At 42.5% G+C, this 27,290-nt stretch overlaps 2 protein-coding genes across 5 annotated transcripts; both read right to left on the bottom strand.

Moving 5' to 3' along the window:
• Positions 1 to 5,539: 5,539 nt before the first annotated feature.
• On the bottom strand, positions 5,540 to 20,729 carry LOC310988355 (uncharacterized protein). 4 transcript variants are annotated; one of them, XM_083974912.1, is made up of 11 exons: positions 20,625 to 20,712; positions 11,648 to 11,706; positions 9,504 to 9,705; positions 9,271 to 9,385; positions 9,060 to 9,144; positions 8,788 to 8,872; positions 8,564 to 8,697; positions 8,220 to 8,436; positions 7,855 to 7,948; positions 7,440 to 7,512; positions 5,540 to 6,508 (listed from the first exon to the last, which is right to left on the bottom strand). In XM_083974912.1, exons 3-11 carry the CDS (start codon positions 9,601 to 9,603, stop codon positions 5,654 to 5,656), a joined length of 1,758 nt encoding a protein of 585 aa, XP_083831038.1. In that variant the 5' UTR covers positions 9,604 to 9,705; positions 11,648 to 11,706; positions 20,625 to 20,712; the 3' UTR covers positions 5,540 to 5,653. The 4 variants fall into 4 exon arrangements, with proteins under 4 accessions (XP_083831038.1, XP_083831040.1, XP_083831039.1 ...); XM_083974914.1 differs by lacking the exon at positions 11,648 to 11,706 and having other exon boundaries at positions 20,625 to 20,729; XM_083974913.1 differs by lacking the exon at positions 20,625 to 20,712 and having other exon boundaries at positions 11,648 to 11,914.
• A 535-nt stretch (positions 20,730 to 21,264) lies between these two features.
• On the bottom strand, positions 21,265 to 27,040 carry LOC310987922 (3-mercaptopyruvate sulfurtransferase-like). Its single transcript, XM_083974391.1, has 2 exons — positions 26,316 to 27,040; positions 21,265 to 22,290 (listed from the first exon to the last, which is right to left on the bottom strand). The coding sequence occupies exons 1-2, from the start codon at positions 26,893 to 26,895 to the stop codon at positions 21,992 to 21,994; spliced, it is 879 nt and encodes a 292-aa protein (XP_083830517.1). The 5' UTR covers positions 26,896 to 27,040; the 3' UTR covers positions 21,265 to 21,991.
• Between the last annotated feature and the right edge of the window lie 250 nt (positions 27,041 to 27,290).

Genomic DNA, 27,290 nt, shown 5'->3' with positions numbered 1-27,290 from the left:
CTAGCTGCAGACAGTAAATAATATAGTAGCCTAGTTTTTCAATGACAAAATGTAACGACGGCAGCTACAGTAGACTATAGCCCACGTCTCACTCTCTTTTTTCGGTCATCTGTCTCGTCATCTCCAAAATGTGTTTTTAAAATGAGCCAACTACAGTACTGTGCAGTAGTGCCGCAGATTTCTCACTCCGCACCTTGTTTGAGAGTGCAGCTGGATGATTTCTTGTGAATGAACGGGTCTGTGTCACTTTGGGGCTGGGCGATAAAACATAGGATAAATAACTTTCCCTCGATAGAAGACGCGGCCGATACAAAGTGACACCGTCAGCCATGCAGCCGGCCTGGACTTTTTATTTTTAATTATGAAGGATCATCTGCGCAAGGCAAAGATGATAGCATCAACAAAACACGGCGTAACACACGCGGCTGTATGGGACAGGCTTTTATTTAATTCAGAACAAACCGCTTAGCAAAAATGGAAAATATAGTCTATAATAATTAATTGATCTGTTGTTTGGCCACTGTTTGAAAATAACCCGAATTATGAGCAAATAATCTGATCCAGAACAGCAGTCATAATCAGACTTCTTCTAAATAAACCTAAACATTAAATAACTGGGTCAGGTCGGACCATGGGGTTATTTTTTCTCTTCTTCTTCACAGGAGAAGAGGAGGTGCGCTGCGCTCACGGACGCGTTGATGTTTTGTGATTTATCTGCTGCCTTGACTCTGCCCTTTATACATGTGCGTTCAGATTAACAATAAGACAAGCCATGGTTGAGTTTATTGAGTTTTAGCTGCTCAATCTCATTGTTTCAAAGAAAAGGGATTGATTTTTATAACGAAATGAAACGAAAACAATATTATATTGATACATTGTTGTAAAAAAAATCCAAAAGAAACGAAAATGAACTAAAGAAAATAACTTTCACACACACACATTAAAACAGTGCGATTGGTTGAAAGCTGATAATTAGCCATGTGCTTATAAGCTGATTGGCCGAAACCAAGAACAAAGCCGCGTGAATGGCCAATCGCCATGTGTTAACATTTCCATATTCCGCACATTCTGTGACAAACTGTAAACTGTTTTCTTGTCTGTAACAACATCTATTGCACGTCTGTCCGTCCTGGGTGAGGGATCCCTCCTCTGTTGCTCACCCTGAGGTTTCTCCTGTTTTTCCCTGTTAAAAGGGTTTCCATGGAGTTTTTCCTCAGTCGATGTGAGGGTCTAAGGACAGAGGATGTTGCTACGATGCCATGTGAAGCCCTTTGAGACAAACTGTTTGTAAAAACGGGCTATACAAATAAAATTGCCTTGCCTTGCCTTGCCTTAACGGCCGACATGTAAATCAGCTGTTTCGATGGGCGTTATATGAATAGAGATGTTAATGTGGTACTTTGCACATAGCCTCCTCTTCTCCTGTGAAGAAGAAGAGAAAAAATAACCCCATGGTCCGACCTGACCCAGTTATTTAATGTTTAGGTTTATTTAGAAGAAGTCTGATTATGACTGCTGTTCTGGATCAGATTATTTGCTCATAATTCGGGTTATTTTCAAACAGTGGCCAAACAACAGATCAATTAATTATTATAGACTATATTTTCCATTTTTGCTAAGCGGTTTGTTCTGAATTAAATAAAAGCCTGTCCCATACAGCCGCGTGTGTTACGCCGTGTTTTGTTGATGCTATCATCTTTGCCTTGCGTAGATGATCCTTCATAATTAAAAATAAAAAGTCCAGGCCGGCTGCATGGCTGACGGTGTCACTTTGTATCGGCCGCGTCTTCTATCGAGGGAAAGTTATTTATCCTATGTTTTATCGCCCAGCCCCAAAGTGACACACCCGTTCATTCACAAGAAATCATCCAGCTGCACTCTCAAACAAGGTGCGGAGTGAGAAATCTGCGGCACTACTGCACAGTACTGTAGTTGGCTCATTTTAAAAACACATTTTGGAGATGACGAGACAGATGACCGAAAAAAGAGAGTGAGACGTGGGCTATAGTCTACTGTAGCTGCCGTCGTTACATTTTGTCATTGAAAAACGAGGCTACTATATTATTTACTGTCTGCAGCTAGTTCTCCTTTCATCCTCTTGTATTCTGTATCATGAACAGCGCCACTCCTAATCGCGGCTATCAGGCTGTCAGCATTGTCCCCAAAACGTCTGAGCAGTATTTAGTACGGTGCTGCCACCTAGAGGAAAACAGTTGTGGTGAAAAGTCACGCGATCACGCGATCCTGCAGTGCAGGACAAACCCCGCAAATTTGAACCAGTAACATCTGTACATTACTAAATGGGCTAACTGTTTGACCTCATTTCCAAACAGGAAAATCTAAATATTAGCATGAGCATTTAGCAGCCTGTCAATCCAATGGCCAACACCAATTAATACAAATGAAATGAACAGAGAATGAAAACAAACCAACATATTGGAAACTAGCATTAGCTATAATCTCTGTATGCAGAACATCAGTCACATTGACTTGTTTGTAACGAGTGGAAGTGTCACTATGTTAACCTGCATTGTCCCTATCAAATAAACTGAAATAAATTAAATCAAGTAGTTTCTCAACAATTTCTAAAGTTGAAGAGAAACTAACTATACTAAATGTCAAAGAGGTCATACTGACACTGGTCTGTACAATGTGATAAAACTTGTCTGAAACTTTACTGCCCTCAAGTGGGAACTATTAGAACTTGCAAAACATTGCCTCAGTAAGTCATTAAAATAAGTAATCACTTAAATCAACAACAACAGTAACAAACTAATCATAATAAAACAATCTCATATCCCATGAAACAGAGCATTGCATATAAATTATACTAATGACCCAAATATATTCCTAATCATGAAACACCTAACTTTTTTTTTAAAGACTTTATTCTCAATGTCCGTTTTACGAGGTGATTTAAGAGGATAATCAATCAAAATTGATTAAAAGGGTTTATTACCTCTAACAACTGTGCTACTGGAATTCATGTTCACTGAGAAAAAACAGAAATAATTTATTTGTCAGATCAGAACACTCACCAGTTTTTGCCACTCCAAAACAGCTATTCCCTTTGGCTGCAGCAGACATTTAAAAAATAAAAAATAAAAATAACTCAAGTGTAGTGTTTGGACAGTACTGCTCAGCCAAGACCTTAACTACAAATGGCTACTTTATACAAAAGAGGAAGGTTAGGGGACTTTTGCGGTGTCAGTTCCCTTTTACTTTAAAGTATGCTGAACAGCTGGTGGAAGTAAGCAAATAATACAGTAGCTCATCTTCTTAGGAATGGGTTTAAGTTTGGGTGTTGTGTGTGTTGCTACCTTGGAAATGTGACTCAAGCAAAGAGCTGTCATTGAGGACTCAACTAAGCCTCACTTTTGTAAAGCAAGAGGGTGTGGTATGCATATTAGAAAATGCTTTGCAATATGCTTGCATTAGTATATTTTAAATGTATGATTGTGATAAAAGAAGGTGTATTTTCGTTTACATGTAAACAAATGTGTGAAGACTGTTTCTCTGTTGCTGATTAATTGTCCTTTAATTAGGGGCCAGGCAGCCTAAACTGCCAGGACTCTGTTGTTTTCCCCAATGTTCTTCTTTCTTCTTCTTCTGAGGAAATCCTACTTCCCATGCATAATGCATAATCAGTGAAAAAAACTCTACAGAAATGTCTGGCCCCATGCCAGACTTGCTCAACTCCAAGGACATGTCAATATTCCTCCTGGGGGTGGGGGTCACAATTTGCGTTTAAATTTAAAAACTTTGAAAATTCCTACCAAACCAACGGTACATGCTACAGTTTTGAAACTTTCACCAAAATGTAGTCCATCACTGATTTTATTCCCCAAAAAATCTCCTCCCACAGCTCAATTGACACCAAACTTGCTAGAGAGCATCTTCAGACTGTCCTACACAAACGACCCACACAGATTTTTGTTCTATCAAAAACTGAGCCTACAAGGGTGGTGCGTGGCGCAGTGGTTAAGGTGGCCGCCCCATGTAGAGGCTACAGTCCTCAATGCAGGTGTCCCTGGTTCGAATCCCGCGTCAGGCAGACCTTTCCTGCATGTCATTCCCCCTCTCTCTGCCCCCCTTTCCTGTCTATCACTATGTGCTGTCAAATAAAGGCAAAAACGCCAAAAAAAAATTGAGCCTACAGTGCATGAAAACATTTGACTGTAAACTCATACCATCCAATTCTTGCAAAATACATTTTCAACCTTCCTGAAAAAATTGACAATATTTTGGAGTCGTGGTTGATGAAGTTCTGCAAATATCAGAATTTTATCTCAAAAACTGATTTTTTGAGAACATTTTGAATTCTGCTCTCATGGGAACAACTGCAGTCAATGTAAGAGTGGTATTTTTAAACATCAGATTTTCTCTTATGAAGCAAAACTCATGGTTAAAAACAAATCACCAATATTTCCATGCTGTCAAGATGCCAGATGTCCTCACTTGCCAGATGTCTTCACTTGGACATCTATATACACCATATCAACCATATGTGCTACCGCTTTGGAACTTTAACTTTCAAGCTGCCCAATTTTGCCTAAAATCGCCCGGCCCCGACCATTGCTGTGCAGCAGCTAGAATTAATGCTTGGTTTCCTTGCCCAGTCGTTTGAGAGCCTGTCACTTTGAGGTTGGGGTATCTGTCTCTCACCGACAGCGATTGAGAGAGAGAGATAGAAATAGAAAGTGAGGGAGAGGAAAGTAGGATTTCAGAAAGATAGGGGGGGGACAGGAAGGATCAGTTGTTTCTACACAGGCTTATTTACCATTAAATCCTCCCCTCTCTCCTCTCTCTCTCCTTTCCTTACCCTCTCTCTCTTTCTTCTGTACCGTCATCCACCCCCTCTGTTTCTCCTCCTCCCTCATTCACTGTGTTATGGTGTGTTGGTACAATTAGCAATTTGTTTTGCGGCTGTGGCTAAGCATGGTAACTGGTGCTCATGGATGGAGTTCCAGTTTCCACCATGAGGTGTCACTGAAAGACCTTTCAGTCCTTCAGTAAGCCTGTGCATATTCTCATTTGTCCAGGTCATAGTATCTCAAAGGAGTTTAAATCGAAAGCAACTGGACTTGGTGATTTGTCTGGGAAGACGTTTCACCTCTCATCCAAGAGGCTTCATCAGTTCATGTACGCATCTTGGATGAGAGGTGAAACGTCTTCCCGGACAAATAACCAAGTCCAGTTGCTTTTGATTTAAACTCCTTTGAGAGTCCTTCAGTAACTATATCAGAATCGGAATTATTGCCAAGAGCAGTAAAGGTCAGTTTACACCATGGAGAACTTGTCTTGGTGTCTGGTGCAAACATAAATTAATTAATAATTTAAATAAAATAGAATGAATTAAAATATTCTAGTGCAAAAGAAATATAGCTTCGTAAACCAGCGTTCCCCTCTCACAAACCTGTCGCCTGTGTCTGTATATGCTTTTTGCTATAATAGGGCCCCATCTAGTGGTCAAACATAAAAACTACATTATGGCTCTAACAATGTAGTGAGAACAACAAAACAAGTGGTCAGACCGAGGTGGAAACAGTGGGGGCATCCACAGAAGCCTTTATATGATAAATATGCAAGCACAATAAAGCAATAAATATAAAAAATGCAATAAAGTATAAAAAAGAAGAAATAGTGCAAGTTGTCACGGTGGCATATATCCATCACCAGAAGGTTCCATTGACCTGGACATTGTTATTGGAACAATCATCTCCTTTATATGAATTGGACTTGGAGATTGCAGAGCTGGGAACTGGAATCTTGTGGATTCACTGGATTTATCAAAGTCCTCCTGGATCTCCTCATGACTCGCCTGCTCCTCGCCCCCACTGCAAACCCCTGAATCCACACTGGAAAGCTCAGGGCTGCCAGGATTCATCATCGGGATCTTCTCATAGTCGGAACAAACCTGAATGGAGCCTTTTCCAAAAACGCTTCCGCTGCCTCCGAACAGCTTCTTAAAATCTACTATTTCAGTTTGCTCCTCTCTCTCCTGCTCTTTGCCTCCTGACTCCTCATCCATCACACAGGTGCTACCTGCCTCCGGACTCTCTTGACTGGCCTCTTCACCACTGCACATATCCAAGTCAGGACTCTGGAGGTCGAAGTTCTCGACCGGCTGCCTCTCAACCCTCTCATAGTCTGAAACGACCTGCACTGGCTCACTGTTGTTTTTGTTGTTTTCTTTGGAAAGCAACTGTTGGATCTCCAGTTTTTTCTTACTTTCGTCCTCTCTGGCCTCTTCTGCAGTTTTACCGTCACCTTGGCCACCAACAGACAGGTTGGGTCTATCAGCAGGACAGGGCTGAAGGTTGTCTGTGCTAAGTGAGGAGAATGGAGACTCGGGATAACAGGGGTTGGAGAAGCTGGAACTGGTCGACGCCAGGTTATTCTCGCTTCTCATCTTCATCTCATTGGAGGTTACCTCCACAGTCGCGATGTCCTCTGGTATCAAGGAGAAGTGAAAGAGTTGGCCAGTGACGTGAGGCCATGACCAGTTCTGAAGAAGAAATTAGGATTAGGATGACACTTCGTCACAGGATTAATTAAATCTGCACAACAGTCACAGAGTTTTATCAGCTACAGCCATATTTTTTTTTATTTTTCATGAGTGTCTTTGCAAAAATAGTCAAAAGCCCGTTGATGTTATATTCACATCAAACCTGCAACATTACGTATTGCATTGACCATTTTGTAAATAGTGGCATTTAAGTCAGGTTTTCTGTCATAAAACATTGGAAATTGATTTACAAAGAAAATAAACTTAAAGCAGAAGTAAGCGATATATTTGTGTTAATATAAGTCTTAAATAGTTATATCTTCCGACAGCAATCACTTATATAGAGTGTTTGGACCGAAACACGGGTCTGTCAGTCACTCTGCTCTGCTCTGAGCCGAGGAGAAAACATTTCTCGTATCCTACAGTTTTTATCCAAGGAGGAGAGAGAACGGCATGCAGGGCTGTGTGTGCAGCCAAGGGACGCCGTGAATGTGGTGACGTAGGGACGAGGACTGTTATGGTGCGTTCAAGGCAACTCGTAACTCGTGTTTTTCCGACCTGTGAAGTCGTACCAGTTCGATCTGGTACGAGTTCACGGGTCGGAAGTTACGAGTGGCCGTTATAGTGCAGTTTCACAGGTAAAACAGAACGGAAAAACACGAGTGGGTTGCCTGGAACGCTACAAAGTCGTAAGTTGTGACTTGAAGCTGTAATTTACGGTTTCAAAAGCCTGCCTGGAACGCAGCATTAGCCAAAACGACCGGATCGCTTACTTCTGCTTTAACATGCCAGTAATCATTTAACAGCAGTGTGTTTTTGGTGAATGTAATTTTTCAGAAAGGAAGAATCAAGTCTATATCAAATAAGAATAGTTGGCCACAAATTAAAACAAGCAACGAGCAATAAGAAACAGAAGATTTCATAGGCTTACCTGGGAATTCGGTCCCTTCAAAGAGGATTCTCCTGGGTCTGGTATGGGTGGACCTCTGATCTTCTTGTAAACCCTAAAGGGCCGAACAACATGGTCTTTGAAAACATTATTCTTGAACAGAAAAGATAAGATTTGTTGATTAAAAATCTGTTGGTTCATTTGTTAACCCCATCGCTCTGTTTGTGGAGAAGGAGCTTGACAAGGAAATAAGCGACCATGAGGCAGAAGAAGAAAAGACAGGATGCTGAGGACAAGCCAAAGATTGAGGAGGTGGCCTCGGGTGATTGACGAGGACAAGAAGAAGAAAAAAGAAGATCAAGCAAAAGTAGACGAACCAGGAGGAACTGAGCAAGACCAAGCCCATCTGGACCAGAAATCTGGTCTAGCGAGTTCTACAAGAACACTGTCTGCTCACCAGGTGGTTCCCTCATTCCTCAGGAGCTTGACAGCCAGACACAAGGCAAACACTGCGCCTGCGATGCTGAGGCCCAACACACGCCCAAACACACCTGACAAACACAACACAGAGTTTAGCTAAGAGGTAAACACACCGTATCTATCCCAAAACCCTAAGATTTCTTTACACATACAACACAAACTCCAGTCCTTGTTTTCCACGTGTTGTTCATTGTCTGGATTTCAATGCAGAGGCATGAAACAAATGTCTAAATGTAAAACTGAACTCCTGAACTTTACTTCAAATTATAAAGATGTTGTTTTCCACTGATTGCATTCATTAAACCAAACCAATTCATTTTGCTCATATTTGACAGTGGTTACCTGATGGTGGTGGTTTTGGCCTTCCTACTTCTGATGTCCATGATTCAGTGGGGCCCCAGTCACTCCAGGTTGACACTTTTGGAGAAAGCCCCCCTTCAGAGGGCTTCACTCGAACACGTGCCTCGTACGTCTCTCCTTGTATAAGTGAGTCTGGGTCGAGCTCTACTTCACACAAATCACACTCAGAGTCACGCTCTTTGTGTTGCACAGAGGGGTCCTGACAGAGGAGACACATTGTGTGGACCTTTAACAGCCTCATTCTTGCATGGTACAGATCATGTATAGAAGTCACTGAACATACACACACTCATTTCATGTATTTATGTATCAAAACATATACACACACTCCAGGACTGATCCTTTTTTTTCCACTGCAGTTGGGAAGTTAAACTTGTGAGTTTCCGGTTGACCGTTACTTGTGGGGGCCAGGAAACAGTGGTAAGGTTGATATCTGGTTTTCCAGGAGGAGGCAGCTTTACTGCAGGATAACACAAACGTATTTTGTTGAACATCACCATGAATTACACGTTATGTCACAAAAGGTCAGTATATGATTCAGCATACTTACCATGGCAAGGTGGCTTGTAGGACATAGAAATGGGTTTCCCATGGTTACAGTTCAGATTAATGGAATACGTATCTGTGTGGGAAAACTGAGAAAATATGTATATACTATATATAAAACAATTTTGCTCTGCGAAAACATTAATGACAGAACAGTACAAAATAGAACAACAAATAAGAGATGAAAACTGATTTGTGTGTGTAGAACTTAAGTCTGATTAGACTTTACTAGAAGTACTTTTAATGTTTGTTAACAACAGGGCTCCTCAGACTTACAATGTATTTTCTTGGCAGCAACAGGGAACATCCTAGTCCGGCGTTGTTGACATACTGTAGCTTACAGGAGCCTTCATATTGAAGTCTGTTGAAAAAAGTCACGTTCATTTACATTTTACTGTATTCAGTGTTACTCCTTTAAATATACCTGTCTCAGCTATGTACATGTCAAGTTGTTTATCTTATACTGGTTACTGGTTACTGTACTTACCTCACTCTAGTTGACACCTTTTTAGCGTGTATTGTGCAATTAGTATCTGTGAGGTTATATGTACTGTTCAACATGCAGGTGATGTTATTGTTGTAGTCATTGTAGCAGATGAGATCTGTGAGAAACAATTAAACAGATGAGGTCAAATGCAAAGTGAGAGCTGCGTTGCTGTGTGAGTGTCAAAAATATAATAACTATAAAAATGAAGTTAACAAAAAAGAAATCCTACTAACTTTTATCTTGGCCACTGGGACACTCAATCATTCTGATAATGTGAACATGAAGCAGAGCAAGAAGAAGAAACAGCAGGGGGATCCTCTTGTTGATCTCCATTTATCTTGTCATGTCTTTTCTTTTGCTAGAAGAAATCAGACTACCAGGACGGTTGGTCTCCAACGCTGGTTGACCGCTTCAGGCTTCACCTCACTGCTCATCCTGTGCAGGTGGAAAGTGGGATGACATTCAATATACCATACTGTACACCGATCTGCTTCTTTACCTCTGCACGTCAGACCCCTTTTACTGGGGGTATAATTGAGCTGTTCCCCAGTATAAATATTATACAAGCGGTGCACTTTAATGCTAAAAGAATAAACAAAGTCACTTAGGACTAAGCTGTGCCCCAGTAGAACTTAATGCTCCTGCCGCAAAAATACTGTGACCACGAATGTAGCAGTAAACAGGTGTCACATCCAGGCAGAGATTAGAGGTAGGGTTGGCGATGCAGCTTGATCGGTCGTAGGCAGAATTTGACATGAAGGCATCTGATTGGTTTTTCCTTTTCGGAGCGAAAAGCATGGATTGGTCAGAGTTTTGTCAGTCCTGCAGCTGCCACAGAGGTCTGATTATTTCCGTTCCTTTTTCTGAACACATAATGTATTGACTACTCTTAGGATAGAAGGATCATTTCACCCAGTATAACAAAAAGTGTTTCTGCATATGATTACCAACTATAACTTTAACGCCCACACAAGAGGTTAAATAGTGAGTCTCCACACCAGATAGTTGGACCAGTCCCAGCCTGGTCAGTTGCGTACATGAACTGATGAAGCCTCTTGGATGAGAGGTGAAACGTCTTCCTAGACAAATAACTAAGTCCAGTTGCTTTCGATTTAACCTCCTTTGAAATACTATGACCTGGGCAAATGAGAATATGCACCGGCTAACTTTAAAGGTATATTGTGTAAGAATTACTCCCATCTAGCGGTGCGGTTGTACATCGCAAGCAACTCAGTTGTATTTTTCATGCTGCATTCACGTAAAATCGGTTAGATGGCAGACGGACAACAGCTGCTGCAGGTAACGGCTTAAACAAGCCTTCATGTAAACAAGTGGCCCGTCAGCACGAGGCAAAACAATACACGTGACAATATGTTGTCATGGCGATGTCGTATTGTTGACCTGACCCACGTTTTACCGGCTTTCTCTCGACTTCTGTGACTAAAATGACATCTGGTTTGTTACCGATGGCCATTTTTCCGACTGCACCTCACAGTCCTCACTGCGTTACCGCGGTGACTTTTCACAGACGCCACCTCGACCTGAGCCGACAGCTCCGGTGTCTCTGGTGAGTTTCCGTGGTTTCCTACCGTCAGCTGCCACTGAATGTAAAAACATGGCGATACGACATGGCAGCCAGCACAGAGCTTACCCGCTCGATGTATATATGAACGATATGAACGGCAAATTCAGAGCTTACCGGAACACTTTAGTTTGTTGATGGGGGTAATTATTGATGAATGAAAAACGTACTTTGGAACGAAATAATCGATTTTCGTGAATAGATAACAGGAGAACTTACACAATGTACCTTTAAACACCGGTTATTACAGAAGTCATTCTGTTCTTGTTTGTTGGTTTCTTGTTTCAGATTCCTAGACAACATAATGATTGGATGGCTGGCTGTGTCTCTGTCATGATTATAAACATCGCCGGTTTAGTACCCTGGTTTTCATCTGTCAGGCTACACACACACACACGTTTCCCCTTGGGTACACACAGCCCCAGCGAAAGACTACTTTCACCTCCTCCTCTGAAAGCAGGGTTTCTGTTTCATGTGGAGCATCTGAAACTTTTCGTGGACGCCGTCTAAGTTTATTTCACCGCAGCTGCTGTTGCCTGCTCCGTCTTTGACCACATATTTTGTTGTGTACGCGTACACCGTAAACAAATCTGTAGTCTCAACAGCTGACTGACGGCTACATGTTGTTTCCTGGGCTTTAATTGTGCCCCCCGTGCAACACAGTACAGGATACTGAAGGTTCCTACCCATGTTTCCACATGTTGTACAATGTTGCAGGGGGGACACTTAAAGCCTCCTCAAATTTGACAAATTCACCTGTCATACATACAGTGTAGATTTGCTGTAGTGTCTTACCTGTGGCTGAAGCTGTTCAGGATTAACTTGAAAGCACCGGTTTCAGTCTGTTTGATGCCCTAAGAGAGCAACAGGCAAATAAGGTTTTTGAAGTGGTGAACTACTGCCCCATAAAACACAGAAGATCTTTGTAATCTCTGACAGCAACTGCTAAGAAATTTTGAGTCATCTATCAAGATTGGACTCTTATAGTCCTCTCTCAGTTTTGTATACACCCACACATGACTAAAACCTGACAGTGTGAAAATGACAATATTTTTTTGTTCAAGTAGCCTATATAAATTTTCCAGAACCGTGGCCTCTTTTATTTCCCTTGCTTGAATAAATTACCTCATTAGTAACTAGTAGTAACTGCTACTTCTCAATAGAGAAGATACATCCACAGTGTGGTGTTGACACAGGTGGACATCGGCCATTAGGGACAAAATTATTTGTTTAACTTCCTTTATTGCTCTGTGCGTGTTCACATGATCATAGTATAATGTTTAATATTTCAAGTCTGATACCAATTTCCTCTCTCTGTTTTCTAGTAGCTGCTTCTCAGTCTGCGCCACAGTGACATTTTAACTGTCAAAAACAGGATGAAATGATGATTTGTGGTAAGCAGCTATAACAGCCCACTGCAGACTAACCCACATCCACACCCAGAGCCCCAGATACTTGTCTAAACTGTCGCGTTCTGTCTTTTTTCCATTTCTGTGCACAGGTGAAGTTTTTTACAGAGTACCCGGGTCACCCGATGAATATGTGGTATAATAAAGGTCAGAGTGTTAAATGTTCCATCACTCTGACAGGTGCACTTCCTGTCCCCGAAACTACTTTAATCAGATTGCAAGTCACGACATTTCTAAATGTTAACGTGTACTTTCCCAGCAAAGTTGACATAATTAACAAGTCCCTGTTCTTACCTTTGCTGTTGCTGAATGTTTCTTTTGTTTTTTTGTTTTTAAGTCAAGTGAATAATTATTTCATAGCAACACCAAGTCCATCCTAGGGAACAGTTCTGAGTGTCAAAACTGATGGGAAAGTGGGTTTCTGAGTGAGAGGGCAATCTGGCATCTTGTGGCCCAACTGTCTCACAACTCTTATCACCAAGATGCATTTGAGTTCGGTTTTTATTGATCTGTTTTTTTTCCTGACATTTGGGCTTCCCCTAACCCAAAATGAAAAAGCTGACACTGTTCCTCTCTTTTTCTGTTTCTTGTTTCTTCTCTCCTTTTTCATAGAGTTATAAGCAAACAACCGCTTGCTACTACACGCAAACCACTTCCTCAACCCCCCTCCCACTTCCAAGAAGGCTTCTGTTGATTCTAATAAACAAAAAAAAAATCCCCTTTACTATCCACTATGCTCCTGTCTTACACACTAGTATTATGAAACTACTCTCAGCCCAGCATATACACTACGTAGATGTGTATGCTGTGGTGAATCGGTGGTAGATTTCTTTGTAAGGTGGACGCTAAATGTCTCGTGGAATCAGCACCACATTAAAGTTGCCACAGAGTATCTTAAACCAGTGTGCAATGTGTCTCTGATAAGTCTCAGTTCTGGGACTCCTACTGGACTTCCTGGATCATATTTTCCAGGTGCCCAGGAGGGAATTCCTATCAGATGCCCAAACTACCTTAACTGGCAGCGGCTAGGAGCTTCTATCAGAGCTCCTCACCTTATTTATAATGGTGCACTTCATTAAGACTAACAAGCTCCCAGTCACCTGCTTCGTCAGAAATTGTTGTTGTAATTCCAACTCAGGAATGCAGCGGAACCTCATCAACCGCAACCTTGCAATCCAAGATGGCTGCCCTGTGCATCTCCAGTGAATAAAATCTAGTGCTGGGCCATTAACGGCGTCAACGTGCTGCGTTAACGTGCTGTGTTAACGCAAGACACTTACTGTGCAATAAGAAAATTATTGCACGTTAATCAATTCACAAAGTTGGGTCCACATCCAGCCTGCGAGAGCAAAACATCTGGACTGCAACGATCCACTGGCACTGACCCATTTATAGTAGGAAACTAAGTTAGCAACATGAAAGATAAGGGGCACAATGCTCTACGTTATTTTGATCTCAGCCCACTCTGTACGTAAACCTATGCTTGTGTAAAGAGTGCGTGAAGTGAAAATGTACCGCACGCACACCAGCTGGTCCTCTGGGTGAAATATCCAAGTGGGTCAGATAATTAATAACATGGCCCGCACCTAAAGGTGGCAAAGTGACTCACTGGACTGATGAGTTTAGTTTTATTTGACCAGACCATGCCGACGCTGAGTGACAAAGTGACACCTGACGCTCTCTCCCTCTCTCTGTTTACGCGTGTGTGACGTCACTCAGACACTCTCAGTCGGCTCTTCTTGAGGTGATGGGTTGTACAAATGCTGTTTACAGCTGTAATTGTGGACATTTTTCAGATGGGTTTAAGAATCTGCACAAATAGTGTTGGTGACATGCATAGATATGTCAAATATGTAGAAAGGCTGCTCCTTTCCTGCTGTGTGTCTCCTGCTATAGTGCTAATCATTTCTTTTTGCCATAATTGGGTATCAGAATATATTCCAATATAACGTCATTATTAACGTTATCAGAGGCTCTTTATTCCAGCTAGTTCAGGAAAGAGTTTTGTCCACATGGAGACAGAACCTGTGTAAGATTGCCTAACTTTATCCGTGTTTAACAAAATTAAAAACAAATGAAACACCAAAGTAAATCAATTTGTGATGCATTTTCATTATTTAGATAGGTCACACATTTTTTGAGACAAGTTGCTCCCACTCTGACGCACCACAGGTCTGCCGCGGCCTCAAACAGGATCTCACATCATTTCATTGACTCTGTATGTCATTTTTTCCCACTACAAATACAAGTTGCTTTTGGTGTACACAGCTTTAGGCTGAGCCCATCCACCCACCCACACACACCTCTTGCATCTATTATTTCATTGTTTTAACACCATAACTTTATTAGTATCAGCAGCATGTAAGTGTACAAACATTTACTACATGTTCCCAAAAGAAGGAAATACAATGACTTCAAAACTAGTTTGGCTGTTAAGACTTAGCAAGCAACATGTTAATGCCTTGGTACTATGACCTTTCAGTCTGCTTCTCTTCCTCTCCACTTTTCATCTCTTCCTGTCACTCTCACATTCACTCTCACTCTCATCACCCTCCCCCTCCCCCCTCCCCGCTTTCTTTAAACCCCCACACCACGTTTCTTCCGTTCAAACACTTTTTCCATTCATTTCTGTCTCTTGATATCATCTGTATCCTTTTTGTATGGAAACTTGTTTTTTTCTACGAGATTTGCATTATGGGTACGTTTACCATACAGAGCCTTTCATTTACTGTCTAAAAAACCAGACTCTGTCGTCACCTTTTACTTACAGTGGAAGACTTGATGACATGACGTGTGGTAACAGATTCAAAAGAAGCTTGTAAAATAATCTTGAAACTTACATAAAATCATTTTTCTCAGAAGAATGTGTCCAACAAATGTTACGTATGGCTGGTTTATCATCACAGTCAGTGATGTCATTGTTGTCATCAGCGTTGCAACAACACACGAACACATTTTTAATCTGTCACATCATGAAGGAACCAAACTCAATTTTTAGTCATCCTATTAATGATCACTATCGCACCTGCTGTTGCTACATTTCCTGCCACAGCCTCCTTCATTCATTACTCTGAACAAGAAGTTTGATCTACAGCAGGAAATAGCTGCTCACTAGATTTAATTCATATATTTGAGCCTACCTGTGGAGAACTCGTCCCGTTTCTCAGTGTGCTCTGAAATGTGTTGTTTCAAGTCTTTTCGCCAGGATGAAAGTGACGTATAGGAAATTTTTCTGAGTGAAAAAAGGTGGTGACTGTGGTTCCCCCTGAAGGTCGTGTGAAAGTAGAGTGTCACATGTTATCCACACATTTCATGAAATCTGAAACTACATGATGGAAACCCCTTTTAGTTTTGGCTCTTTAGTCTGTTTTGTTACTGTCATGTTATCTTACATCAATCACTTTAATCAAGTATGCATGGTTGGTACCTGTAATCATCTTTCCTCCCACCATAACTGTTCAATCTAAGAAATACATTCCATCAAAATACAGTCCACTGTGTTCCTTGCAAAAATACATCCCAAAAAAATGACAATCAAATAAGGAAACACGGTTCCAATAATGCAAATGTCCAGTTGAGATGGGAAACTACATCTCTGGGTTGTTGGGTATTTTATGCAGTGTCACTTAAACAAAAGTAAAACTGGGTATCTTAAAAAACTTTCTTTCTTTAAATAGATGGATACTTCCCAGAAGTCACCTTGCATTTTTGTCCAGTCATTGATGGTGATTGTCCAACTGCATTAAAGGAGCAGTATGTAAGAATGTGGCCAAAACTGTTACTACAAGTCAAATTCAAAACACAGCAGGGCGTTGTTTCCTCTCCCCATCCCCCCAGACTCAAGGTTGCCACATACCCACACGCTAACCTCTGCTCTGCTCACTCACAGTCAGTCAAATGATCATTCATGCCTCTCTAAAACATGTGAGACTGCATTAGTAACAGTCTGCAGTCAGAGGGAAGGAGCAGCAGTACATCTGCATTTGTTATAGTAAAATATCTCCCATGTGTTTGCGTTTCTGTAGCTTTTTATACTGATTCACAGTAACTATGAGCAGAGTTCACGTCAACTCAGGTGATCTGCAGGTTATTGTTTCACTTCACCGCTCCGACGGTACGCTTGTGTGTGTGTGCAGCGCTGACACACACACACACACTGCATCTACAGGAGTACCAAATCCGGCGACGGATGTCAAGTCGACGGATTCCATTCATTTTCTATGGAGAGCAGGAGATCTGACCGCACGGTGCATGATGGATATGGCACGTCGAGTTGACGGACCAGTCGCCATATGTTGCATTTGCATAAAGTAGACTCGACTTTTTGGGTCCGTCCAACGCAATGCGGCCAGCTCCCGAAACTCTGTTCAAACTATCAAACGAGGCAGTGTTGATCAAATATGAATCAAAATTCTGTTAGTACTGCACTGCCCATTTTCCGCCTCAAATGTTTTCAGAAACATACTTTAGTGTATTGTTTAGCTGTAAAATGAGATCATATCTGACCCAGATTTGGTGTCTGCACCATTAGTCCATGTTCTTCACGCCGTAGTTGAGCCAACGAGACGTCTTACCGCAGAATGTAAGACAAGAGCCGCTCCATCTGACTTTTCTCCTCTACTTTCTGACCGTCGTATCAACACATGACGACTGGAGACAGACGACCTGACCGGGCCGGACTCATCTCATGAACCGCTCCACACATTCACCATCACTTTCTTTACCATCGGCTCCATTTCACCATATATCCTCTCTTTTCCAACTTTCACTTTGTAATTCTTCCTTTAAGCTTTAGCTGCAGCTCAAACAAACTACGACAGCAGGCAATGTATCAGACGGCAGAGTGACAGGCTGCTTATTTCTCCTGTGAGATATCAAAGAAATATGACGATAATAACCGATAATAGAAAGCAATCTTTTTTTGAATATGTTTTAGCTGTAGCTTCAGCTGGGGACGGCTCTCCATTCCGACACACCTCCACTCCGACAGCCCGCTTCCCCCCCCCCCCCCCCCCCCCCGCAGCTGTCCAAGGTGCTGAACCGTGTGACGTTGTTTACACTCTGTGTAGCGGCTTGTCTGTGAAACGTGCGCTGCTCAGAGACAGAGGGCAGATCTGTCCCACTTGCTTTCTCCCCAACTCCGTTGTTGGAGATCTCCCACACAGTCAAAGAAAAACACTTTTTTTCTCCCCCCCGCTCCGCTCGAGCGCAGCTGAAGCCGGCTTGAGCTCACACGGGCGCGAGGCAGCTGCAGCCGCCGCTCGTGCTGACAGCTGACTGAGGGAGATGCTTTGGTTGGGTTTAGGCAATGAAGAAAGGAGTTGGTTAAGTTTAGTAAAAAGACCAGGTAGAGGCTAGACAGGCTAGAAGCATAATGAACATTATCATTAATATTAAAGGTTCATGAGGCAAGAAATGCACATGCGTTTTAAGTTTTTTACTGTTGATGGGCGATGAAGCGTTAAAAACCAAAAAGAATGAGCCCACCCGCGTATCTCTCCGTTGCCTTGAACAGGCTGTGTGCTGCATAATGCGCTGCAATTCTGGGTCCGAATTTCCCGCGCTGTCCGCGGATGTGACGTCAAATGACGCTGCATGCGCGTCCTCGACAGCTTCGGCTTTCCTCCGCTTGCGCCCAGCGGTCGGCGGATGTCTTGCAGCCTGAACAGTTATGTGAGCAGCGAGTAGAGAAATAACGTCACTTTCTTACATTTTAATATTTTTTCATGCGAGAAAGTGACGGTTTAGATTCCCACTCTGTTGTCAGTTTATCCAAATAACGTCTGTAAGTACTAGATTTGCTCCGACATTTTTCGGAGGAGTGCAGAGCCACACACGCAGCAGCAGCAGCAGCAGCGGCTCGTCACAGAGGCTGCAGCCGGGGAGCTGAGCTCATCGGCCGGTCAACCTCTGTCCTCCTCCCAGGGAAGAAAACGAGCCGAGTAACTTCCCCACAGGTTTTTAGAGGTTTTCTGCCGGCTGGTTTAATTGTTTTGAGGAGATAAATGCTGGATGAAATCTAACAGTGGCACTGTGGCAGTCGGATATTAGTTCATGAATGAAAAATGAAGCTTCAGGTGTGTGTGAGCAGCGCAGCCTTGGGGCTCTGTACGTACAAAAATCACCATATTTAGGCTACTTCAATAAATAAATAGTTTTATAATGAGCCGATTGATTCATCCGTGGTCACGCCTGTAAGGAAATTCTCCGACGTGTTCGGAGGAGTGCAGGGCCACTAGAGCAGCCGAGTGGCACCAGCGGCTCACAGAGGCGGCGGCGGCGGCCGGTGCTGACCTGATGCCTGGGCGGTCAACCTCCCGGTGTCGCGGTAAATTGAGAACTGTACAATGAGCGCGGCACGGCGCATTTACTGTTTATTAACAGCCAGGCGGTGTGTGTGTGCGTGTGTGTCTGTGTGTGTCTCTGTGTGTCTGTGTGTGTGTCTCTGTGTGTGTCTGCTCTGTGTCGTGAGACAGCAGGTAGAGGGGCTGACTGGCAGAGATGAGAGATAGGCTCGTGAAAAATGTTCTTTTTTTCTGTGAGAGACTGCTGCGGCGGACCCAAACCAAACTGTGGCGGCTGATTAATGGAAAACACTGGTATAGTAACGTTATGCCGTTTCCAATTCAGCCACAGTGTCACTGTCACAGCATCAGCTCCACTGCTGTGGACAGTTGATGCGCGCTCCCGCACCAGCTTGGCTGATGGCTGCAGTAACCCTGACGGCCGCTACGGCCGTTGTATCGCTAGTGAGTTTTATTCCTCGATCTTGCCTCAAGCACCTTTAAGTATTTGCTTGTTTTGCAGTTTATTATGCACATGATCCGTTTGACCCCAAAAAGGAAAAAAGGATCACTGCGCACTGCACAGCCTCCGGTTCCTTTCTGATTACGTCCGTCTGTCCGTTCGGAATGGGGGGGTTTCCCCAATAGCCTTTTCGTAATAGCGGGGTCTTTAGAAAAAATAGAAAACCCTGCTATTACGATGAATGGAAGTCTATTTTCGGAAAGGCGGGGTGTAACCGCTGCAGCTCAGTGGTAGCTTAACTGGCAACCCAGAGGTCGAAATGCCACTGACGCTGTGGTTGGGTGGCGCAACAGGCCAAAACACAAAACCAAAACATAAACATGATTTGCATGCTGCAAAATAATTTTTTTTAAATGGGAATATTCTGACTGTACTATTGTTGTCAGTTAGATTAATATTTGAAATTAACATGATTCCTTAGTCTCTGGTGACATGTTGAGTGATTTTATGATTACTTGCTGTACATTTCTTGCATACTGTTCCTTTAAGTTACATATCCACATTTTTGTCTTTATGCTAGTATTGAAAGATGAAGGAGTTGAATTGCACAACCCCTAGCGTGAGACATTTGATGCTTCCCTATTGGAAACAGACAAAAACGAATGCACACAGGTGCAAAGGTTGCAAACCAAGATTACCTTAAAGGTTACTCTTCACACTGTTACTATAGTGACCAGCTTGTCTTTTTATCCAGAATAGTGTGAGTCATCAGTGGGTGAAAATACGTCTGCCCGGTGTCACATTATCTACGTACTTTATTCATCAACAGACTCCACTTCAACTTTTTGTAAACCAACATACAACCACATCAAACTTCTGCTCTAGCATCTGTCACATCTCTGTTTTTTGTTTTTTTTGTGTGTGGTGAGTGGACCCAACCTGTACGCTCACACCCAGAGCCTCTGCATGAAGCCACTTCGTGTTTCTTAGTTAAAAGACTCAAGACGACCACAATGATGGGCAAACTGACAATGACTCAGTCAATCCAGTCAGTGGTAGTTTTGCACATGCATTTTCAAAATATTACCCAACACTGTGTTTCCATTCACCTGCACTCTTAATTTGACCTCAAGTAAAAACAGGAAAAAGTGAATAAAGAATCTATTTATCTGTAGGCCGGGCATCATTGAATTGAAATGAGATTAACCGGCAGTGTTCAAGACAAAGCTGCTTATAGTAAATTCTCATCAAATATTAATTTTGAAGAGAACTTACATATTAAATTGGATGTCTTGGAGTTCATACTAAACTTGTGTTGCACCTTGCTGTTCAAAACTGACCTGACACTTTACCACCCCCAAGTGGACACAGTTTAAACTTGGCTTCAACGACGTTACATTGGTGTCCTTTCATCAGCAGAAAACAAGTCATTAATTGGATTTGAGGTAATGCAATAGAAACACCTTAATTCATTGACAAAAATTGAGCACATTTGTCACTAATTCTCAAAAGATATCATCTGTCTTCAAACAAGGTTTAGTGAGTCCAGTTGAATTCACGTTCACAATGAGATAACACAAAGAATAGGCCTATCTTTGTCACAACAGCACACTCACCAGCTACAGCTACTCCCTCTGGCTGGAAGAGCAGAGATAAAGGACCAAGTCGACTCCTCTTTGTGTCGTTGTCGCAGAATATTTTGGTCCAAACCACTCTGCAAAGATCAGCAGCACAGATGGCCAAAAAAGGGGAATGGAGAATTTTATAAGTCTCACTTCTGTTTGTTCAGGTGGATTTTGCAAAGTCATGGTCAGTTGACTTTGTGGTCAACAAGACACACAGCAACAATACAGTCTTTGTACTAGTGAGTTTGTAGTGTTGATACTTAATACATGCCACATCAGTAGCCATTTTTAAAAAGAGATTAAAATCTTTTTTTGACAGTGTTCTGTTAAGTTGTGTGGTTGTGTGTGAAAATGCACATGTGCAAGTTTAAGTGTGTGTGTGGTGAAGATGGCTTATATGATCGTTTACTTGCACTTTCTGATTGATATTTGATGATTGTTTTTAATTGTAACTATATTATATACCTGTTGTCTGGCACATTGAGTCTGCCTTGTGCATGAAATGCGCTTTATAAAGTTTGCATTGGATTAAATGTCACAGCAAAATCACTTTTGCTATCCAGACTATCACACCTAAGATCTGTCCAGTAACCTAAAATATAAGGAGTCAGTAACAAAATATTGTTGACAGTTTGTTTACGTTTATTTATTTATCTGAATGAATCATTTCTTTCACCGGTGGATGTCTCATGTTGTGTGTGTGAATGTGTGTGTCTAGTGTGAATATTCAGCTCACGGGTCCAAAGTCTAATAGTCGAACAAACTCAGAGTGCATTTTTCCACGCCAAACTCAACACTGTTCTCAGGTCAGTTTTGCACCTTGACAAATACACTTACAAATATGTATTACCAGCTTACATGCATGTTGACATTTCAGCAGCTCTCTGTGATTGAAAGTGCACTTTTGTTTTATCACATCTATAAACAAACCTCCAGTTTCAGAGCTGATCAGAAACTCAAAGTGTAGTGTTCTCATGCTGCTGGTTTCTCTGCTGAGTCTTGTGTTGTTGGGGGTTTTTTTATGTTAAAGAAGAAGTTCGACATTTTGAGAACATATATGTGGCTTGTTTGCTTCCTTTCTGAGAAATACAGAAAATGAAAACACCAATAACACTAATAATGTGAGGTAAACATCAAGAGCAAACCACCGCAACATGTTGTAGGTGTGTTCAGTGTACAGGCTGCATGACTGTGGTATCGAGAAAGAAAATAAGTCACGAGGTATTTCCCAAAATGTCAAAAACTTTCTTTTTAAATCTTTGCAACAACTTTCCCCAACAACAAGCGAAGAACCTCATCCTTCTTTTCTTGCCAGTCAGTCCCAGTCTGATCCAAAACCTGGACCGAGCCTCAGCCAATCACAAATGTTTCCCTCGTCCCTCAGATATGACGTGCTCGGGGACGGCGCGGGTGAACCACTCCGACCACCCGCCGTCGTACACCGACACCCCAGGGTGACCGCACTCGTGGGCCGCCAGCGCCACGTGACACGCAGTCACAGCCGAGCCGCACGAGATGCAGAGCGGGCGACCGAGGTCCACACCCGCCCCGGCGAACAAAGCCTGGAGTTGATCCTTGGGCAGGAAGTGACCGGACGGAGACAGGAAGGAGTGGAAGGGCACGCTGATGGAGCCGGGGATGTGTCCGGGCTCAGTGTCTGTCAATCAGAGAGAGAGAGACAGGAGAGAGTTACAAAGCTGTAGAAGTTCCTCAGGTGTCAAGCTCAGTATTATTGGATCCGTATAGGAAGGGATGAGACTGTGCTGAATATGGGGGTGAAGAAAGCTATTGGAGGTGAGTCTGTTCAAAACAAGAACGATACACATTCAATAGAACGAATACATGAAGGATCACATCAGTGCTTGAGTGTTTAACCAGTCTGGCTGGACAAAGTCTACACCCCCAAAGCTTGTGATGTAGGTCAGATACTACAGTGTCCCTGAGAGCAAGTTCAGAAAACAGATGCAAAAAGACAAAATAAACACTTAAAGGGATAGTTCAATATTTTTGGCAAATTGGCCCATTGCCATAATCCCTATAGTTTTAGGAGTAGGTTCGTTACCTTTAATTGTTGGTGCAAGCTATTTGGAGCAGAGCCGCGAGCTGCACAGAGCTACGGGGGCTCATGGGATTTCAAGGGACATCAAATTCATCAAATACACAATCCAACAACTCCAAAACGCTCTGGTGGACAAGTTGTGACCTGCACATTCACCACGCTATGAGACAATAACAGAACGTTACCAGACAGAGTTGTTTTTTTTTAGGTAAATTCATGCAAAACAGCTGATGCTCGTTCCTATCAGGGGCAGTTTTTCGGCAAGCAGTTTTTGCATTTTCCTCGTGCCCTTGTCTTGTGTAGCCTAATTGGTAAAGATCTTTTCTCAATTGTTTTGAATGTTGTCCATCTGCACATGTTCCTTATGTTACAGGGCCACTGTAAGACCCTCACTCAGACAGACAGCACATCTGGCAAGTTCGTGTGAATGTCTCCTTATGTCATCTCTTGACTAAAGTCGACATTGGGTGAGTAGAGTTACACAAAACAATAGTTTTTTTTTTTTAATACATTACTTATCTTCAATGTATTGAAGTATTGAAGTGTGTTTTTGTTTTTGTTTTTTTTACAAAAGAAGACAAACTTTGTCAGATATTGACAATTGTTGTAACATTATCAGCCTACAAGAACAAAATGTGTAAATATTTGATTAGACTACATGTATCTGAGCAAATGTTCAGTGTCAATTTTTGACAATTTGACACCAAAGAACAATGAGGTTGTGTGGATGACCTCAAACTAAAAGTCATAAAAACAGGGGGATTTTTGCTGCAGAAGTGTCTTATTGTCCTATTACTGTAAACAGGACAAAAACTAGCTCATCTCATGCACTTGTGCTGTAGCCTAAAGAGTTTGCTGCATGTCGGCTCTGTGTGACAGCAGCAGTCGGTCTACCTGAGGTCAAAGGTCACTGCTGACACATGTGGAGTTTCACCTGCAGACGAGCGCTGCACCAGCACATCAAAGACTTTCACTAGGTGTTTTATTGTGGGTGTGGAGTCTATGGATGGATGACGGTGATAAGTCACGTACTATAGGTGTCTTATCACCACATACTGTTGTCTACATATAACAACATGTCTGATGGGTGGACAGGGTCTAAACCCCACAACATTACTACCCTGCTACTGTCCTCCTGTGTGTGTGTGTGTGTCTGTGTGTGTGTGTGAGCATATGGGTCAGTGACTGTAGATAAAATGCATGGTTATGCAAGCACGCTCTGTCGGCTCACTCTCCTTCTGTGTTTGTGTTGTTCAGTGAGTCCGGCCCGGCCTTGTGCCCTGTGTGTTTGTCCAGAGCAAACGCTGCAGAAAGGCCATATACAAGGAAGTCATGTACTCAGCCGCTCATTATGGTTTTTCCACTGTATCCGAGTCCTGAGCACTGAGCTCATACTGTGTGTGTAAGAATGGCATTTCATCTGTTATGATATTTTCATGAGCGATACTATAGAGGTCTATTATAGGTCTGATCGTATTCAACCAAACCAAAGCAATGCATTTATATTTTCACAATGACACTAAAGGAGGAGCCACATTAGATGCAATAAATGTAATAAGCAGAAATGTCTTCTATCCATCAGAGTCCTTGAAATTCAATATGAGTAAAGTGACTGGTCCAATAAATGGTTTAATTTGATTCTATAATGTGATTTAAACACTTTTCGTAGATTATGATAAATAGCTCATTTTATAGCCTATTTTATGCCCTGTACCTCTAGCTTGTTGCGATAATGCCTGTCTTTTGTCATTACGTGATAATAATCTGAACATATTTGGGATTTTATGCACGATGGTTTCACAAAATGAGCCTTTTATTGATATCTATATTCATGATTTTGGAGATTTTCACAGGCGTTTTTCAGTATATAACCTAATTTAATAGAAAATAATGATAATAATAATAATTAATATTTATTCCAACCATTTTCCTTTAAACTTAAGGACTAACATATTGCTTAACTAATCAGCTTTCAGTCTTTCTGTGTCACAACATCACATGATCAACGACAGCCTCCGGGTTCACTTCATTTGTCACTTTCCTTACATTACTTCTCCTGGATCGGTTCAATGAATTAACAGTCTGATCAGTGAGCACATGTCACCTGATTAATAGAATGAGTACTGTACGTCTGGATTCATTGTGCTGACAGAAACCATTCAACTACTTTGACAAGAAGCTCGAGGAGATTCACCATGGTATCAACCTCTTTTCAGTTGTTTGATAAACAGGTTTTGGACATGTACAGGTAAACACGAACCCTGATGATAAACTCAGTAGGAGCTGTTAAACAAGTCTGATTGACCTGCATGACTTAACCCAAGACGACTTTAGCCTCAGGACTCGGCTCAGTGTGTTTTGGCTCATCTGACAGAGATGAAAACACCTTTACAAACAAAACCATCAGATATTTTTGATATTGTCACATCGGCTGAGTCACGGGTGATCCAGAATATGTTTTGTGAGTTGTTAAAGGGATAGTTCAACATTTTTGGCATAATCCCTATAGTCATAGCAGTAGGTTTGTTACCTTTATTTGTCAGTGCAAGCTATTTTTAGCACAGCGGAGCAAAGCCGCGAGCTGCTAAGAGCTATACGCTACGGAGGCTAATGGGATTTCTTGGTTTCCCTCATCAAATACACAATCCAACAACTCCAAAACGCTCTCGCAGACAAGTTGTGACCTGGACATTCACCACGCTATGAGATAATAACAGAACGTTACGAGACAGAGTTGTTTTTTTAGGTAAATTCATGCAAAACAGCTGATGCGTGTTCCCGTCTGGGGCAGTTGTTCAGCAAGCAGTCCCTGTATTTACCTCGAAAACAACTCCTGAGTTTGATGAGGGAAACCAAGAAATCCCATTAGCCTCTGTAGCGTAGCTCTGAGCAGCTCGCGGCTCTGCTCCGCTGTTCTAAAAATAGCTTGCACCGACAATTAAAGGTAACGAACCTACTGCTATGACTATAGGGATTATGGCAATGGGCCAATTTGCCAAAATGTTGAACTATCCCTTTAAAGTAAAAATTACAGCAACTGCATGAATCAGACTTTTCATCCTCATCACCATCATCATCCTCAGTGCTTGAGACAGTTATAGCCAACACATTATAACCCCTTATAAGTGTAGACCCTCATATTTGATCAGAAAAGACAACTGGTAGTTACTTTTGATGATGATTAATGCTGAATTATTGATACTCCTAGTGATCTGTTCCTGTTTGGTGTGAGTTTGTTTATTTTAATTTAATCAATTTTGGTATTAAAACCAGTTTTGGACAGATACAGGTCCTAATGAATCAAAGAACTGTCATGATATCTCAAGTCGTCTTCATCCTCATCTTATTATTATATTTACAGTCTATGATCCTAATCACCATCATCATCATCATCATCATCATCATCATCAGTGCTTGAGACTGTTATAGCCAACACATTATAACCCCTTATAACTAAACCCTCATATTTGATCAGAAAGGACTGACAGTTAATAATTTTGATGATAATTAATGATTTTTTGACAGATACAGGTCCTAATGAAGTGGAACTCAATCAAATAGATGAAGATCTTGTATTTTTATTATAAGCCTATAACCTTCCAATACATAGTTAGACCACTTACTGTCTCTGGGCTCGGGGTCCAGGCCTCTGAACCTGCCCGCGGGTCTGGCATCGACCACCTGGAACTTCCTGGTGTCCAGGTTGTCCAGGATGTCCTCGTAGGTCTTGACCCAGGTTCGGTTCAGAGAGGCCTTGAACTCGCTGGGAGCCGGTCTGGAGTACTTGTCGCTCAGGGGTCGACCCTCCAGCTCCCAGTCCCTGAGCCCCCCGTTGAGCAGCGACACCGCGCTGTGCCCCATCACCCGGAACATCCACCACACTCGCGGCGCCGAGAACGCGCCGAACTCGCTGGCGTCGTACACCACGACGTGCGTGTCGCTCTCGATCCCCAAGTTCCCGACGTAATCTGCGAAGATCTTCTCCGACGGCAGCATGTGGTCCAGGGGAGAGGTTTTATCACAGCACTGGTCTATGTCAAAGAAAGCCGCTCCTGGTATGTGTCTTTTCTTGAACTCGCTCTTGGCGTTGCGCCGCAGTTTGGGCAGATACCATGAGGTGTCCAAGACGCGCGTTTTCCCCTGCGCCTTCACAGCCTCCGCGAGCCATTTGGAGGTGACCAGAGCCCTCGCTTGAAGCGCCATGGGTGAAGCTGGAGAGGTAGACGGACAGGCTTTCAAAGTTAACGCTATGCTGCAGTTTAACCAGAGAGACTACAGGTCCTGGCTGGCGGTGCCAAAGGTTGGAAACAGTGGAGAGAGAGGGAGCGATGGAGTGCAACAGGCAACACGCCCCCAGGTCCGTCTGCAGCAGCTGGAAGTGAAGGGAGGGAGGCGGCGACAGTTCATATGGACCCTGATGGGATCACAGTGCAGTCTCAACCAGAGTTTCATAGAGACAGATCTGCAGGTGAAAACATCGTGCAGGAATTCATTTCAGTTTGATAGACAATGGACATTTCTCTCAAACGTGTTAAACCTGTGATGTGACCTTACATGTAAATTTGTAATTGTAGGCTATCATCACATGCATCACCTCA

The sequence above is a fragment of the Trachurus trachurus genome (assembly GCF_905171665.1).
Source record: "Trachurus trachurus genome assembly, chromosome: 1".
NCBI lineage: Eukaryota > Metazoa > Chordata > Actinopteri > Carangiformes > Carangidae > Trachurus > Trachurus trachurus.
This window is presented reverse-complemented; position numbering and strand designations above follow the sequence as displayed.